At 39.7% G+C, this 18,572-nt stretch overlaps 1 protein-coding gene across 3 annotated transcripts in view; it reads left to right on the forward strand.

Moving 5' to 3' along the window:
• The window catches only part of LOC127960035 (chromodomain-helicase-DNA-binding protein 6), a 35,516-nt gene extending 17,293 nt beyond the window's left edge, over positions 1 to 18,223 (forward strand). For 2 of the 3 annotated variants that reach the window (XM_052559565.1, XM_052559566.1), the window contains exons 15-38: positions 28 to 283; positions 405 to 615; positions 1,602 to 1,797; positions 1,907 to 2,071; positions 2,360 to 2,539; positions 3,252 to 3,362; positions 3,623 to 3,825; positions 4,072 to 4,271; positions 4,828 to 4,987; positions 5,193 to 5,282; positions 5,396 to 5,499; positions 5,719 to 5,848; positions 5,929 to 6,004; positions 6,119 to 6,167; positions 6,446 to 6,701; positions 7,145 to 7,353; positions 7,440 to 9,266; positions 10,004 to 10,143; positions 10,336 to 10,551; positions 10,873 to 11,349; positions 11,878 to 12,108; positions 12,346 to 12,483; positions 12,566 to 12,670; positions 13,292 to 18,223. In XM_052559565.1, coding sequence (XP_052415525.1) covers positions 28 to 283; positions 405 to 615; positions 1,602 to 1,797; positions 1,907 to 2,071; positions 2,360 to 2,539; positions 3,252 to 3,362; positions 3,623 to 3,825; positions 4,072 to 4,271; positions 4,828 to 4,987; positions 5,193 to 5,282; positions 5,396 to 5,499; positions 5,719 to 5,848; positions 5,929 to 6,004; positions 6,119 to 6,167; positions 6,446 to 6,701; positions 7,145 to 7,353; positions 7,440 to 9,266; positions 10,004 to 10,143; positions 10,336 to 10,551; positions 10,873 to 11,349; positions 11,878 to 12,108; positions 12,346 to 12,483; positions 12,566 to 12,670; positions 13,292 to 14,347 — 6,786 coding nt within the window. In that variant the 3' untranslated portion in view covers positions 14,348 to 18,223. The remainder of the gene's footprint in view (positions 1 to 27; positions 284 to 404; positions 616 to 1,601; positions 1,798 to 1,906; positions 2,072 to 2,359; positions 2,540 to 3,251; positions 3,363 to 3,622; positions 3,826 to 4,071; positions 4,272 to 4,827; positions 4,988 to 5,192; positions 5,283 to 5,395; positions 5,500 to 5,718; positions 5,849 to 5,928; positions 6,005 to 6,118; positions 6,168 to 6,445; positions 6,702 to 7,144; positions 7,354 to 7,439; positions 9,267 to 10,003; positions 10,144 to 10,335; positions 10,552 to 10,872; positions 11,350 to 11,877; positions 12,109 to 12,345; positions 12,484 to 12,565; positions 12,671 to 13,291) is intronic. The other variant, XM_052559567.1, reaches the window with a different exon arrangement.
• Positions 18,224 to 18,572: the final 349 nt, after the last annotated feature.

The raw sequence follows: 18,572 nt of genomic DNA on the forward strand, positions 1-18,572 counted from the left end.
ACCTCATAAACCTCAACACACCCACAGGTAAAGAAACTGCAAGCCATTCTGAAGCCCATGATGTTGAGGAGACTGAAGGATGATGTGGAGAAGAATTTGGCCCCTAAACAGGAGACGATCATTGAGGTGGAGCTCACTAATATTCAGAAGAAATACTACCGTGCCATTCTGGAGAAAAACTTTGCCTTCCTTGCCAAGGGAGCAAACCAGCACAACATGCCCAACCTCATCAACACGATGATGGAGCTTCGCAAGTGCTGCAATCACCCGTACCTCATTACAGGTGACATCTGGTGTTTAGACCAAGTGTGAATATGAAATATCTTGCTTGCAGTTCTCTACATCTCAGTAGCCACACCTCTAATTTGTAGCGCTGATGTAGTCGCTCTTCTTCCTTCTGTCAGGTGCTGAAGAAAAGATCCTTGAGAGCTTCAAGAAAACCTACAGTTCTGAGGCTGCAGATTTTCAGCTGCAGGCAATGATCCAGGCTGCTGGTAAACTAGTGCTTATTGACAAGTTGCTGCCCAAACTGCTGGCCGGAGGACATAAAGTGCTGGTGTTTTCCCAGATGGTCCGTTGCCTGGATATACTGGAGGACTACCTCATTCAGAGGAGGTGAGACAGCTGCTTATTATACAGTGCCATTAGACATACTTCTATAAAAAAGAAAAAAAAAAATTGAGATGTTTTTGAGACTGTAAGTGAATGAGGAAATAAGACTCCATGTCAACATGAAATCAAAACCTGGTTTACTTCACTTTACAATTCATCAAAATGTGTAGGAACCCTGTGTCTGATTATTAGAACATTAAAAAAAGGTTTGGGTTCAGTAAGAGTTTTTAGAAGAAACACCAAGGATGCAATAAATTGATCAAAAGTGACAACAGAGACATTATACTGTTAGAAAAGATTTCTATTTCAAATTAGGTTTATCAAAAAATACTGATAAAGTAACCATTGACACAAAAATATTAAGTACAACTTTTTTCAACACTGAAAAAAAAAAGATATATATATATATATATATATATATATTTATTTATTTATTTATTTATTTACTTTACTGCATTGTTGATCACATAAATGCATCTTTGGTGACCATAATTATTTTTTCAAAAATCATTAAAAAAAAAAAAAAAAACGCCCAACACCAAACTTTTGTGTATATTTATCATAGGGGTGCTCCGATCACGATCGGCCCGATCGTTAATGCGCATCTCGTCAGTAAAGCCGGTTCTCTAATCAGCGGTTAATTCCATCAGGTGCGTGATTTCACATAGAGCAGCTGTTACTACACAGAGCCGTTGTTAACTGAGGAGATGCGCAAATAAACGCTGAAAATGAACGTGATTTGCACATATTCTCTATTAACAACGGCTCTGTGTAGTAACAGCTGCTCTATGTGAAATCGAGATGCGCATTAACGATCGGCCGATCATGATCGGAGCACCCCTAATTTATCAAAATATGCATGGCTAAAACAGCAAACCACATATGAGAACTATGGTGGAGAAAGAGGGAAGTTGGTCATTTCCATGAATAAATAATGAAGAAGCAAAAAGGAAATGTCGTCTTATCTGAAATTTGTGTAATACATGTAGGTATACGTATGAACGTATTGATGGGAGAGTTCGAGGGAATCTCCGGCAGGCTGCCATCGATCGCTTCAGTAAAGTGGACTCTGACCGCTTCGTGTTCCTCCTCTGTACACGAGCAGGAGGTCTGGGCATCAACCTCACCGCCGCCGACACGTGTATCATATTCGACTCGGACTGGAACCCACAGAACGACTTGCAGGTGAACAAATTGCATCTTTTATGTAGAGTATAAATGACACTCTCTCTTTAGAAATTTCCATACCATGTATCAAAAAACGTTTGTTATGAACATGCTTTGAATTCCACAGGCTCAAGCGCGCTGCCACCGGATCGGTCAGAGCAAAGCGGTAAAAGTATATCGCCTTATTACACGAAACTCATATGAGAGGGAGATGTTTGACAAAGCCAGTTTGAAACTAGGATTGGACAAGGCTGTTCTGCAGGACATCAACCGCAAGGGCAGTCTCAATGGGGTGAGGGATCCACAACCTTTAACTTTTTCTTCCAGTGATGAATTGAGAAAATGTATCCGCCAAAGATTATGGCATACTACCTGTTGGCCCAAAAATACAAACTCTGTTTACTCAACTTCATAAGTTAAGTATTTGAAGGATTGATTGATCTATGTGTGTGTGTGTGTGTGTGTGTGTGTGTGTGTGTGTGTGTGTGTGTGTATATATATATATATATATATATATATATATATATATATAAATAATATATTGGCAGTGTTGTCTTATTTCTGTGCCATCCTCTTCCAGGTTCAGCAGCTGTCTAAGTTGGAGGTGGAAGATCTTCTCAGGAAGGGTGCGTATGGTGCTCTTATGGATGAGGAAGATGAGGGCTCTAAATTTTGTGAGGAGGATATTGATCAGATCCTGCAGAGACGCACACAGACCATCACAATCCAGTCTGAGGGGAAGGGATCAACTTTTGCCAAGGTACACATATCGATATACACTATCATGAATGTTTGGGCTCTATAAGATTTTTTGAAAGTAGTCTCTGATGCTTTCCTAGACGGCATGTATTGATCAACAGAACAGTCAAAACTGTAATATAGTGAAATATTCTTATCATTCAAAAGTACAGTTATATTTTTAAACGTCATTTATTCCTGGTATGAAAAGCTGAATTTTCAGCATCATTACTCCAGTCAGTGTCACACGATTCTTCAGAAATCATTCTAATATGCTGGTTTGCTGCTTGAGAAACATTTCTTATTATCAATGTTGAAAACAGTTGTGCTGCTTTTTATATATATAATTATTTATATATATATATATATATATATATATATATATATAAATACAGAAAATGTAAAATCTTTAATTGTCATCTGTGATAAATATATAATGCATCCTTTCTGAATAAATGTATGATATAAACAAATGACTGACACCAACCCTTTGTGTTAAAATGTTTTCTGAGACCTGCTATGGATCAAATCCGATTGCCAATGTTGTTTTTCTTAGTACGTCTGTTGATGTTGTTATATTCACCACTGTAGGTCATAAATATGGTGGATGAGTGGAAAAGTCATGTGATTGAACAAGATGAATAAGCATTGCTTGTATAAGTAAAACACAGGCCTTAACGGGGGATCTGTATTTTGATAAAGTGCTCATAATCCTTTATTTTGTCCAATTCCAGGCTAGCTTTGTGTCTTCAGGGAATCGTACAGACATTTCTTTGGATGATCCAAACTTCTGGCAGAAGTGGGCCAAAATTGCTGAACTGGAAATTGACTCAAAGGCAGAAAAGGTAATAATCGTGATGGTTTAAAAGGCAAAGCTTTGCATATATGAGCTCACCATGACTCAGATGGTGTAATGCAGGAGAATCAACTCATAGACTAGAGAGAGAATAGGGGTCATTTGAATATCAGCAGAGTCAAAACAGATGGTTGCTTTAATGTGTGAGTTTTAATGGCTGCACTCTAAACTGTTTGCATATTGATGACATTTAAGGAGTAAAATATTGAGACTGCAACACTTTCTGACTCATGTCTTTGTCTCTGCCAGGAGAGTCTGGTGATCGACACCCCTCGCGTACGGAAGCAGACGCGTCACTATAATTCGTTTGAGGACGACGAACTCATGGAGTTCTCTGAGCTGGATAGTGACTCAGAGGAACGACCCTGTCGCACAAGACGTCTCAGCGATCGCAACAGACGCTACCTCCGAGCAGAGTGCTTCAGAGTGGAGAAAAACCTTCTCATTTTCGGGTCAGTGCTTAATTTGCTTTCAGCTGCCCACTCATTCATTCTGGGTAACCTTCTGTTGCTCTACAAAAGGCTGTTAATGAAGTAACTCTTTCCAAAAAAGTTTACAAAAACTAAATGAAATAATTGAAGACCCTTCTCTGCCATTACATTTGCAAATCAAGCAGATGGTCTGAATATTGGAGCCATAAATTAGGCCATATGCAGGTTATACATCTCAGATGGATGAAGTGTTTTCTGTGTGTACAGGTGGGGTCGCTGGAAGGATATTCTCAACCATGGGCGTTTTAAATGGCACTTGACGGAAAGAGACATGGAGGTGCTGTGCAGGGCTCTTCTGGTGTACTGTGTTCGCCATTATAAGGGAGACGATAAAATTAAGAGCTTCATCTGGGATCTGATCACACCCACCAAAGACGGACACAATCAAGCACTACAAAACCACTCAGGTTATTAATGACTGTACACATCCTCAGTTATTATAATTTTTTTTTTTATCAGTTCATTAATTCATTCTTTTGAGACTTTAATTCAGGAACTTTTCTCATTTAAATAAGACGGTAAAAAAATCCATTAATCTTTAACATTAATATTGCACCGTGCTTGTGCAGGTCTCCAAAGAGTTTTAAAGGATTTTTGTTACAAATAGAAACATTTAATTCAATGTAATTAATTTGTTTGCCACCAATTAAGTGATAAATGTTTAGTTAACCAGAAAATATTTTGTTTAGTTGATGTTATTTAATGGACGTATACCTAAGAAAATACACTTTTTTTTTTCTTTTTAAAAAAAAGTTACAACAGAATTTTCAGCTTTCACTGCTTGGATAGTATATTTAAACAATAAAATGATTAATTACCATAATTTGAATGTTGATAAGGCATAAGCATCCCTCATTTTTAGTTATTTGTCCATTTAAACAGAATTCCTGGACTGCTCTTCATATAATTATAGAACAATTTGTTTCAAAACATTGTGTTAAACTTGTGTGTTCACCCGTCCAGGTCTGTCTGCTCCTGTCCCACGGGGTCGTAAAGGAAAGAAGCTGAAGAACCAGTTGAGTCCCCCTGAGCTGAAGAATGCAGACTGGCTGGTCCACTGTAACCCAGAGGTTGTGCTTCAGGACGACAGCTACAAGAAACACCTCAAACAACACTGCAACAAGTAAGACTTGTGGATGTTGCAAAACATGTGTATGCATTTGCAAAGTGTAGCAAAATGAAAATGTTCATACATCCTACCTGTTATAAAACAATATTTGTTATTTCATTACAATATTATGAGATCAGACATATTGTAATTGATACATGTGCTCAACATAATTACAGGGTTTTAAATGTGCGGTCCTCATGTATCGTGTAATAAACAGGGTTCTCTTGAGGGTGCGGATGCTGTACTATTTGAAGGTCGAAGTGCTGGGGGAGGCTGCTGACCAGGCTCTTGAAGGGATCCCATCCAGGTACTACATGGCCCACAAATGATCTTAACCTCATGCATACTCCATGAATTCTGTATCAAACTGTTGTCATTGTAGAGTGGCTTAATATGTAAGGATTTCTGTGTTTTCTACAGTAAACTGGAGGTAACCCTCCCTGATATTGACTATATTGAAATACCTACTATATGGTGGGATGCTGAAGCAGATAAATCGCTGCTTGTTGGAGTTCACAAACATGGTGAGACATAATCACAGAAGAATGGGTGCAACCGTCACACCCAGTTTCATTATACAATTCTTGTGATTACGCAATGGAAATCCATGCAGACACAAATACATAAGTAATTTTTTACTTTTTAGCAGAGATGTGATGCATATGAATGCATTTTGCGAATCTTCATATGGTTCATATCGACTTTTCATCATGTGCATTAACTTCTGTTTGTGTCCCATGCAGGATATGAGCGGTATAACGCCATGCGTGCAGACCCTGCTTTGTGTTTCCTGGAGCGAGTGGGTATGCCTGATGTCACTGCATTGACGGTAGAACAAAGTGGAGCAGAAACTGCTTCAGATGCACCTGATAGGTAATATGCTTAGAGCAGCAGAGATATAACAGTTGCACTGCTTGGCTGTTACTCCCATAAACACATTTCTTCTTTTGTAGTATCAGCAAGAGTGATGAAATCAAAGAGGAGAATGATATTAAGTCTGAAGAATTAGAAGAGAAAGTAGAGATCAAGGTAAGAATAGGAAGTCAAGGAAGTGTGAAGTCAAAAGAATTTTGCTAAGCATTTTAACCTAATGCTCAGACTGTTCATTTAAGTAAAGTGTTTTTTTTGTTTGTTTACACAAAGGAGGAACCCATGTCAGAGGAAACGGGAAAAAATGAAATTGCAGTGACGGGTATTGAAACCTTCCTTGTCTCTTTACTTATTCACCAGTACTGTTGAAATAGAATCTTTAATTGTTTATAAATACTGGTAAGAGATGTCCATGATATATCAAAAATTCACAGGATAGAGTTCTCTAAACTTGAACTTTAGTGCGTAGTGAAAAGAATCAGTTTGAAAGTTGTCATATTGCTCGCTATTGCTTTGGTGTCCGTATAAATTTGACACGGGGGACCACCCCTTGATATGAACTTACTTTATGTTGAGTCTAAAGTATCATTTCTTTTGAAGGGGGCTTTATAGGATCTCTCGCAGGAGACCTTGTTGCAGAAGTGATGGAGCAGGGACGGATACAGTGGCCGGCAGGCACGGCTCTTACAGCACGTCTGCGGCGCCTCATTACTGCCTATCAGCGTTATACACGACGTGAGCCGCTTCGTCATGACTTTCTCTTACATGAGGGAATTGCACCTGTGGCCTGGCAAATAGGAGAGTTTAGACACTGCACTACTGAGCCTGACCCACTCTTTTTAGAGTGGCAGCGAAGGTGAGTGATGTGACAGTGATTTCATTGTCTAGTTATTCTCTCAAGATGAAATTAAAGACTTTAATTTGCTTTCTTTATATATATAACACACACACACAACTGGAAACCAGCTCCTTTGGGTCAAATTGTGGTATTCTCATCATAATAAACACTAAGTTTTAAGAGGATGAGGAACATCAACAAAGTGAAAATAATAAAAATAGAGCCGCATGATTGAAAAAAGATAAAAGCAATAGCTAAAACCTAAATAGAATAATTGGCAAGCATAAAATCCTTGAGGACCGGAAAATCATTGAGATGTTGCAGGTCATGATGAACATTGGAAGAATAGTATTTTGATTCTGCATTGACTTAGATATTAATATGTGCTGAAAATCATTTAAGTTTTTGTTTGAAATTGCTTTTTTTATTTTATTAAACATATCTCCATATATCTGATACAGGTGGACACGTCGAGAGCAGGCTGACTTCTATCGCACAGTGTCCTCGTTTGGAGTAGTGTATGACCCAGAGAAGAAGACTTTTGACTGGAACCAGTTCCGTGCCCTTGCTCGATTGGAGAGGAAGACTGATGAAAGCTTAGAGAGATATTTCCACAGCTTTGTTTCAATGTGTCGAACTGCATGTAGACTGCCGCCCAGAAAAGATGAAGGTAATAAAGATAGTTAATAGTTTGATGGGAAGATTAATAGAAGCTAAATCTGCAATAATGTAAACACAACTTCTTGTCTCATGCAGGTAACGTGGATCCTTCACTGTTTGTGGAGCCCATTACAGAAGAGCGAGCTGCCCGAACATTATATCGTATTGAGCTTTTGAGAAAGGTCCGTGAGCAAGTATTGCGTCACCCGCTCCTCGGGGCACGACTGCAGCTTTGTCGTCCTAGCTTGTATTTGCCCGTCTGGTGGGAGTGTGGAAAACACGACCGTGATCTGCTCATTGGGGTCGCTAAAAATGGATTGAGTCGAACTGATTTCTACATCCTCAATGACCCCCAATTATCCTTCCTGGAGGCCCACCGGAACTATGTTCATAAAGAAAACCACAGATATTCAGTCCCAGGCTTGCCCCACCACCATTGCTGCTTGTATGATGCCAACCTTGGGCATTGTCAGTCCCCACAACCTCCAGAGTATCACCCTACACCTTCACACCACACACCAACACAACTCATCCATACTCATGGGCATCATCAGCCCACAGAAGTGGTGGCATCAGAGTCTGGAAGTTCCCTTGGGATAGGTACAGGAAATAGGGAAGGATTTTTGGATTGTCCTCCACTGGATGATTCTCTGGAGTTGGGGTCATTACAACATGAAGGCTTGACATCAGACACACTACATGGCAAATCTGGTAAAGAGGCCTTCAATGGATTCCCATTCAATTCTGCAACAGGTGGGCAGAATATGCTAAATTCGTATGGTGTGCAAGGGGAGTTAAATGGGTCTCAAGGAGACATGGTGGACTCCATAGCTGGGAAACTTCGCAGCGATGTTCTTGTGGGAGAACAAGGGTCCTCAGAGGAGACTGGCTTAATGGCTCCTTCTGTGGAACTAGATGAACTTCAAACTCCTTGGGAAACCTCAGACCATGCTGAAACTTCTGACATGTTCAACGAGACTGATCCCATCTTGGGAGCGCCAACTTTGGAACCCAGCTTTCTTGATGCTCCTCAACCAGAAGATGGACGGGAGGGTGATGAAACGCTGACCGACTGTTTGAGCATGCCTAGTTCGGACTCTCAAAGCAACCCTGTCGAACCACTGGCACCGAGCTTCATGTTGTTCAAAGACCTTAATGTTGGAGAGACTTCTGTGGATCCGACAGATCTGTCAGCCAGTCTTCCAGAATATGTTCCGCCAACACCTCTTGGACTCCCGGATGTGAGTCTTGACCAGACGGATCCCATTAGTGAGGAGCAGGAGGACAAGCTTAGTGATTCCAACATCACATTTGGTGTTCCCAGTCCAGAAGAAGGAGCTGAAAGCGTAGGGTTTAATTTTGAGAAAGAAGACCTTTCCCCTGACAGTCCAAAGACAAAGGATACTCAAGATGAGATCGACAACATGCCTTTAATAGAGTCTACAAGGGTCTCTGATTCCAATGGAGATTTGAAAGATCCTTGTGAAGCTGTTTTGGAAGAACCTTATGAAAAGCCTCTAACAGAGCCAGAAAAAGTGCCTTTAGAGGAGTCTTATGATTTAACTTGTGACGAGACCCTGCAGGAACCTTGTGAAGGGTTTCAGCAAGACACAGTGGAACAGCAGTTGGTGGAAGAAACCTGCAAAGAACCACCAGAGCCAATAGAAGAGTGCAATCTAACTAACACTACTCTTTCAACAGATTACCCTATGCCACCTTCACTCCCATCATCTCCAACTACCTTACCTGACACCTCTGTATCCCCGGGCCTTGACGCAGTCCCAAAACAAGAGTTTCTTGTGGATCCAGTAGTGTCAGATGTGAAGCCTGAGCCAGATAGCACTACACAGACCCCTCACCTTGAGCAGACTGAGGCTTTGGAAGTAAAGGACAAGATAAAAGATGAAGGTGCAAAGGCACCAGGTATTGTGGCTGTAAACATTAGCTTTCTACTTTTTATGTTTTGTTTCTGATTCTGTTAGTCATATGTAGTAGCTCCAGGTCGATTGAGGTTTTTAATATTTCATTTAATTCTTTGCAAAACTAGTAATGGCAGTTTGGGCTGTTTACCCTGTTGGAGAAAAGCATCTTAGTAGACTTAGCTGGTGTAAGCTAGTCTAGCTGGTGTCCTAGCCTGGCCATTTTGGTGTTTAGCTTGTTAGACAGCTGTTCTCCAAGTCTGAACACTTAAGTGTCCAAAAGCTAGCAAACTGGATCAACTTGAACACGTTAGGAGACCAGCAAACAAATTTTGGCTGTTTTAGGCTCACTTTATTGATACCAGAAGTATGTACACATCTGTTTTAGGGCTGAAAACATTTTAGATAGAAAAGACAGTGATAAAAGTGGAATACCTGACTCCTGACTGTTGAATTATTGATAATTATTGATGTTGTCGCCGCATTACCACCTTTACTGTGCATTAAATAATTCAACAGTTTTTCATCAGTTATTTCTAATTGTTGACAAACACTAGTCAGATTTGCTGGATGGAATCACTTCTGTACTGCTCAACATATTGAGACACATTACATGCTGATAAATGATTTTCTCACTATGTTCAAAAACCCAGTGGAAAACATAAGGAATAAATAATTTAAAAAATAATTTAGTCTCTTTTTCTCCCAACATGGTTTGAGTAATAATTGTTTATTTTATAGCATTATTGGGAGATGTTGATGGACCACACTTTGCATTGCCCATGTGTGAGATGGCAGACAGTGTCCATGAAATAAGGGAACCAACCATTGCTCAGCTTCTACAAGAGAAAGCACTCTTCTCGTTCTCAGAGTGGCCTAAGGTATTGTCATGCTGGTGATCATTCTTCATCAATTGGTTATACTGAGAAGATACTGAAAAATGTGCACATAAGTCTTCTCTGAAAATTAAATAAGGCTAAAGTCAGCCCATAGCATACCACTAGACATGTATCAGTCACCCGTTTCTGCAGTTAGACCCATTTCATGCTCTGTTTGTCTTTTGCTCCCTATAGGACAGAGTGATCATCAATCGTATTGATAGTATCTGCCACACTATCTTAAAGGGGAAGTGGCCTTCCTCCAGTCAACAGTATGAGTCTCCCACCTCTTTGGCTAACACCTGCGTGCCCAGCAGTGCCCACCAGAGGGCAGGATTTCTGCCTACCAGAATGCCTATATCTCAGAGCCTTAACTTTAACCTCTCACACACAGTACCCCACTTACCAAAGGTAGGTGTGAGATCACATCATCAGACAAGAGAGTCCTTTGGATTAAAATTGGATTGTTTTTAATCCATCTTACTACTCTAAATATCATCAAACACCTAATAAATATCAGTATTGCATTTGTTTATAGCCCAGCATTGAATATCATTCATGCAGTTAAACTGATCAAATTTTTGATAAAACCATGCTATTTACTTACTTAATATGAATTTGTCTCCTTTGATTTGTTACAAAATGGGTTGCAAAACTCTTGAGATTTAATTAAATGAAAAATGGAGATATCCTTTTTTTATTTTTTTTTATTTACAACTCTTGTCCCAACAGGAGCGGCTAGTGGCCCCAGCTTTTCTCCCTGAGCTCAAACGTCCGAGACGTGGGTTTGAATTCGAGGCAGAAGTCCTTGCCAAACCAAGCCAGCTTGGAGAAAAGATCCAGGTTGGCGTGCCTCATCGTGCTAACGCTCTCCTCCTTAATGGTTGGCAGGATGCTGCTATTGACCTCTCCAAACCAACAGAGCTAACAGTTGGTGGAGACAGTGGGTCAATTGGTCAGATGAGCCACACTGTCCAGTCAGCACCCCATAAAATAACTGGGATAGGCTCCATACAAGGCTCGCTGGGATTGGATATGGCTGGCATTTTGCAGGCTGGCCTGATTCACCCTGTCACAGGGCAAATTGTCAATGGCAGTCTTCGCCGTGATGACTCAATGTTGAGACGGAGGAGAGGACGGAGAAGAAATGTAGAGACTCCTGATCTCAGCTTTATAAAGGGACAAAACATGAACTTACCTGAACAACAGGTTTGTGGAAACACATGTCAATGAAGTGGATATAGTGGGACACCCAAAGATGAAAATGGCCCCGTGTGATTCTAGCATTGTACTATTTGTTTTGTGAAACATAAAAGGAGATGCTTGGCAAATCTACTCTTCTTTTCTGTGTAAAGAAAGTTTAAAAATTAAAAAAAGTTGAAAGTAATGATTTATCCCGGCAAGCTCAAAGAAGTAAAAAAAAAAAAAAAGCACCATAAAAGATTAAAATCCTCATTCGAAGTGGTATGGGGTACTTTTTTGATCTAACTTTTATTTGGGGTACATTTTTTTAACTAATTTGATGTTTTTAAAAAGATATACCAGGACAATATTTTAAATATTAATATGACAGATCTTATATAGTCTCTTTTGTGATGCTGAAACAAGCTTAGTTTCAAAGTTTTTATTTCAAACATGGATTTTGCCTAAATAATTTTTGATGCTCATATGGCATCAGTTTAACTCTCAAATCCATTTAACTGGCAAATGTTGTATTAATCTTTGTATACTCCACAGAGTGGGTCAGAGAGTATCAGCCACCCTGTTGTGTCCTCCACATCCTCCCAGTCAGAGGGCCCTCCAGCCACCCCGACTACACTTCCTACTCCGCCTGCAGCACCCTCTCCAGCTCCTCCTCCGGCCTCAGAGACCCTGAATGTGAGCATGGACAGGGAAATGGCCAATAAAGGCCTAATGGAATGGCTCCGACAAAACCCCAACTACAACATGGAGCTTTCTGCTTTCCCGGTAAGTTATTACAAAACATCATGTTGATTTGTGTACTGTTAAAGAGCTTTAAAAAAAAAAGTTGCAAGGTTGTTAACATTATTTTTCCATCTAGAAAGATATTTGAATGATCCTAAATGTAAATGTTTATTGTATACAGCTTATAATATATATTATAAGCCTTGATACAAGTAATATATATTATATTTAATGCATTACTATAATCTAATTTATATTGCACATCTTTCTTGGTCTCAGAATGCAAACTTATTGCACAGTTTCCTGGAGCGTCCAAAACAGAGAAGGCATCGCTGCAAAGACCCATCCAAGCTGGACATCAACTCTCTAACCGGGGAGGAGAGAGTCCCGGTAGTGCACAGAAACACAGGCCGCAGAGTAAGAAAACATGCAAACACACTCCTAGAACTTTATTTGTTTATTTAATTTACATTTAATTTGTCGATTCCTCTGATTGCAGCTTGGAGGCGCTATGGCTCCAGCGATTAAAGAGCTCTCCCGTTGGCTCGACGCAAACTCAGATTACTCTGTAGCTCCTGATTGGGCTGATGTGGTGAAGCACTCGGTGAGTCATATGTATTCTGTCTAGAAAGAGACTGGAAACTGCAAGAATATGTAGTAAATTGAACATATTCTAATCAACAAGGTTGCGTAAAATGTATAGGTTCCGAGTGGAAGAAATCGCAATCTTGCTTAAGCACTACACAGTCCTTGAGTTTGCCTTGGACAAAAAACATCTGCTAGATGACTAACAGTATGCATTTTTACTGCAACAGTTTCACAGGTTCTGTGTTCATGTCATCTGCATGAAATCCCCTATATGGATGTCTATAATAATCTATACTATAGTTTAGAACATTCTATTTTATATTCATTTATTATTAGGGTCGGTATGGTGACACTGATTTCTTTTAATTATATTACTATAGTATTATTTTCATATTAAAAATGTAAAAAATTTCACTACTTGAGTGTCAGTGTTTCACTGAAATACATTGTATTGTAACCCAAGTTTATGAGTTCTGCAATTATATGTAACGTGTGCACTTTTTTTTGCAATTAATGAGAGTTGACTCAGAGTTAATAAACTTTATCTCTTATATATGTGCAATTTTTATTCTATACATGAATAATATAGTCTTTGACTTGTAAACCAACACTAAGTTTCTGTATGGCACTGTCCCAGGGTTTTCTACCGGAGGGCAAATTCACACGCATCCTCTCTGGCCCTGTGTGTCGGGATCCCGGTCCACGTAGAAGAGGCAGGCGACCCCGCAGTGAGATGCCCAAAGCCCCCGAGCTAACCGCTGGCATGGGTCCGCTCTTCATGAACGGTGGGCTCATTGGCAGCATGGATCAGGTTAGCTTACCCAATCTCCGCAATGTCCCTGGAATCCCGCTAACCGGAATCATGGGCTTTCCTCATGGTTTCGCCACTGCCGTACTGTCAGGAGAAGATGCCAAGAATGGACTCAGCATGCTGCCCATGATGCTCCACGGTATGGCCGTGCAGCCGCCCATGTACAGCGCACACATGAGTGGGATGATAAATCAACAGCTGTCCACAACGACGTCCACTGCAAGCGCATCCTCCACTTCAGCGAGTGTGACTTCGACAAACTCTGCAACCGTAACCTCAACCTCCAGCCCGGCGGATAGTTCGGAATCTACGCCTCAATGTGAAAACGCAAGCTCTCCGATGAGCACGGAGAATGGGAATAAGGAGGATGCAAAGCAAGGAGGGGAAGAGAAGAAAGTGTCCGCTTCGGTGTCTACAGCTGCAGCCACTAGCAGCAGCAGCAGTAGTAGTAGCATCACAAGCACCGGCAGCCATTTGACCTTTAACCCTTTTCTAATCCCGGGAATGTCACATAGTCTGTTGTATCCACACATGTTCTTGCCACCGGGCAGTATAATGGCTCTGCCCGCTATGCCTGCAGCAGACAGCACGGGCAGTCCCAAGAGGAAGAGGAAGAAGGTTAGGGAAGAAGGAGCAGAGGAGGGAAGTGGCAATGTTGTTGTGGAATCGAAGGGGGTTAAAGACGAACAGACACTCGAACAAAAGAGCCAAGAGGGCGGAATGGAAGATGGCAGACCTGATGTAGATTTAGCTCCAGTCAAAGATCCTTCTGACCCTATAAAAGCTCCTTCTGAGGATAAAAGTACTGAGGAAAAGGACAAAAATGAGCTGGGAGAGGAAACCGAGTCAAATGCTCAAGGCTCTTGTGACGGTGGAGACTAGAATGCATCCTCTTGTTTGGGCTGCAGTACTTTTGTGTGTGTCGTGTCAGTAAAAGCTTGTGTATAGGACTTTGATTATCAATGTATTGTTTATAGATCTGCCCTTGTAATTTCACTGACATCTACCTTCTGCGTGTGTGCTAAAGAAATAGACACTTGAAGCATGCAAACACTCAGAGGTCTCGATTCCTAAAAAAGGGACAACATCATCATTGGTGTTAGCGCGTTTCTTTTGCATCATAGGGAATGGCTATTCGGACGATTGTGTCTATTCATGGAGAACGCTCTTAGTGACCCCAGCATTTTCCTCCTTCGATTAGGTGTTATTCACTAGCATCTTTCACAGATTCTCAGAAAGTGGTAGGATGGCGGTCTCACTTCGTAATGGTGTTTTGGATCACGCTCTTATAGTTGCATAAGACCTAGATTCATGTTTTAAAACATTTCTCTGAATAATGTACAGAAAACACTCATCCCATTGGTAGATTACCAGCAGAGCTGCATCTGATACAGTCTCGATGGATCACAGTATTTTGTTCTTAGTTGCTTGCTGCTATGTATTCATTTTAGTGAAGATTTTAACCTAAATCCTTAACAAAGCTATAGGTGGCATGAGTGCAACATGGTGAGTGCAATGGAAACTCAAAAAGAGCAAGGCTTGAAATTGATGGCCAAGAACAATCCTGAGATTGATCTGTCTTTTGTTTTGTTTGTCATGTCGTTTCCACATGGTTGCTTTGATAAGATGTCCCCGTTGGGATGCTACTAATTATTATAGAGGTGGCTATATATACTTAGGGGTGCTGCAAGTTGAAGAGTGAAGGGTTAAGGCCGTAGATGAGACTTGGTTCTAAATGGTTTTGGAACACGGGATTATAAAATACGTCTGATGCAAAGCAGTTGGTAGAAAATAGTGAGAACTCTGTTTTTAGTGAATTTAAAAGGATAATTCACCATAAAAATTAAGGTTCTGTCAACATTTCACCCTTATGTCATTCAAACTCGTATGAATGTCTTCTGTGGAGCATAAAAGCCACATGCTCACATGAAGAAGTGGCTGTCAGTCTTCAAAAAGGACCATAAAACTACTCCTTATCACTACTTTTCCTTATGCAAAGCTACCTTGTGTCTTTAGATAACTTGGAATATAGTGCACAATTCATTTGAGCTACTTTTATTGTGCATTTTTTGAAGTTTGATAACCCCTGGTCATTGTGCTTTTATGTGGGGAAGAGCAGTCTTAAAACCACATGAGGGTGAATAAAATATGCTGGAAAGTTAAGTTTTAGGTGAAATATTCCTTAACCAAAAAAATCTTTGCAAATCCCTGTTTTTGTTGTTGTTGTTTTTTGTTGCCTTCACTAAAGCTCTTAGGTTGATGGGGTTTGACAGAAAGACATCAGACCATCTCATCTCCTCATGGGTAACATTGCTCTTATTTTCTCTGGTGCATTTGAAAATACTGTAGAGTACAACCGACCGAGATTTTTGAAATCATGTAAATCTATCTATCTGTAAATTGCTGTTGCTTTTGTTTACAAGCACACATTATTTTTCCTCGCCAGTATGTCTCATATTGGGAGGATGTGTAAAAAAACAAATCAGCACTAGTGTTTCTTTTATTTGAAGTACTTTACACTAGTTGATAACCAGATAAATTGAACTCATCTTCTCCTCCAGTCTCAACAGGGTCTCTCTTTTATGGGAGTATTCATTTTCATCTTACACGTTTCTTTAGTTTGTTTTTCAGTTTTCAGATGTGAAAACATTTTTTGCACAGTCTGTTTGGTGAATGTTTACCTGTAATTGTGTTCTGTCTTGTTTATGTGTGTTCGTGTGGACGCATGCGCACGCTTGCACATGTCACTTCCTGTACAGTTTGACCTATGTAAACCTGTACTGTAAATTTCTTGTTAAAAAAAAAAAAAAAAAATCATGGTTACCTTCAAAAAACATGCTGTTGTTGCCTTGTCACATTATTTGTGACACCATGATGTAATTTATTTTGCTTTTATTTCTCTTTTTACGAATTCACCAAATAAGACATTTCCCCTTTCTCATCACATCTATTTTATTGTGTTCACTTCACAATGCCTTATTTAGTGGTTTATATTGATGTTTGTTACATCTTTATGTTGGAAAATATATATCAAAGTACTTGTGTACAGTGTCAACGTTTTGGGAAGCAGTCTCAGTCATACTAGTTCAAATCTAGTTGGACAGATACTGGCCTTCTTGTGCATTTATTTGTGTAAAACTGCAGATTATAAAACCTTTCAAATAACATAATCTTTTCTCTCTCTCAGCTCATTCAAAGCAGTATTGCAAAGCACAAAGTCTGCTTGACTTTCAAAAATGTTGCATTGTTAGTCTGAAAGCTTACCTCGGACCTTTCTCTGTTGCCTACACTGCGGTGTCAGTAACATCTGGTGAACAAAAACGCACAGACCTCGTCTAGACGTCTGGATGATTGTGTTATCCTTGCTTTTGACTTTGAGAAGTTTGTATCTCCATTAAAGGTCTTCAAAATTTTACAAGAAGCAGAGCCAGTATGTGTACAACTGGAGAGTTCAGACAGTTAGACTGAGAATGCTGCGTTGCTGGTTGTAAGTGTGTTGATTTTATAAATGTACTGTTTGTTGGAAATGTACAGTTTGAAAACGCAACAATATTGTTGGAATAACACTCCAGTTTAATTCAATTTGAACCACGGTGTTTGTTTGAAAGGAAAGTCTCCCTGGTGCAGTATCTGGGCTCATTTGAAGATCAATGAATATATATTCAATTCTATGTCCTAGTAACACTCCAGATACATATTTTTGTCTTTCACCCTAGCTGAAACTGTTTGGTAGTTCATCTACAAATCTGATCAATTTCAGTTCTACCTGTATTTATTGTTTTACTGTCTCAGCGTTGTCTCCCTGTGTATTGCAACATGTACATAAACTTGCTGTCTCCAGGTTTTGGATGTGTTCCTATATGGGATGTCTACACTTATCCATAAAAGCTGAACTGTTCTCAAAACCGTAATGTTGACTATCTGTGTGTATAAATACATCTCTGGATAGTTTCTCCCAGACACTCTTGAGAGCAAAAACCCTTCCCATTGGACCCCTACCTCCATTTTTTCATGGGTTGATCAAGGGGAGATCTTTGTAGTAGCTTTGCAGAGTGCATTTCCAATAGGAAGTGAGAACTGGGGAATTTGTGGTGACATGCCAGTGTCATTTTTTATCAGAATCTGTCAGCATTCAATAATTCCGATGCTTTCAAATATGCACGTAGTAAGAGGCTGGATTTTGCTTTGCCACTGTCAGTATTTGCATGTCAGGACCTGCCAAAAACCCAGTCACAACATCTGAGCCAGAGCAACATCCCATACTTTAAAGTGTATGCAAGTCAGGCTACTATGGAGTGTTTCTTATAAAAGCTGCTTAGCCAGACAGACTTAAGTCTTTGGTGTTCACGGCATACTAGAGCATCATATACCACGCAGAACTGTGCTTGCGTCACGGTTGAGCCTATATGTTGGAGGTTCTGTTCCTCAAGATCTTGTAGAATAACATTGAATGAATTTGATACGATTAACGATGGTCAGTGTTCATGACAGGGAAGAACTGTAAATTCGTAGTTACATTGAAGCAAGTGCACTATATTGGGATGATTACACAAAATAAAAAGTGAACTTGTATACTTGGTAAGAAATCAAGAAGCAATGCTGAGAGTCATGGGTGTTATTTTTATTTTATTTTATTTTTTCGGGGGATATTTTGTTTTTGTTCGACTAGCTCCTTTACGCCGATGTGGACCAATCATATAATTCAAACCATGGTATGTGATCTTTTATTGTGCAATAAAAGATGACTTTCAACTTTCACGTCAATGTCTTCTGTTGATCAGTTAGTCCCCTGCCAATCATTTTTTAAATGTGCAGGTTTTTTTTTTTTAGTTCTACAGTAGTCAACATTTGAAATGGTTAAAAAAAGTCCATCAAAGTTGTCCTAAGACAAGAAACTATTTTGGTTTTAGGTTTAAGGACAACTTTGAAAGGTTTTGATCCACTTGAAATGTTGACTAGTGTATTTTATTTATTTATTTTTCTAGCTAAAGACTGATATTTGTAGTTGCACAAATCAGTGATTTAATTTATCAAATAATGAATGCTTAAAGTCATTAAATGTATGGTCTCTGTGGAGATTTTAAATTTTATAATTCATAATTACATA

This window comes from Carassius gibelio, chromosome B6 (genome assembly GCF_023724105.1).
Source record: "Carassius gibelio isolate Cgi1373 ecotype wild population from Czech Republic chromosome B6, carGib1.2-hapl.c, whole genome shotgun sequence".
In the NCBI taxonomy this organism is placed as follows: Eukaryota; Metazoa; Chordata; class Actinopteri; order Cypriniformes; family Cyprinidae; genus Carassius; species Carassius gibelio.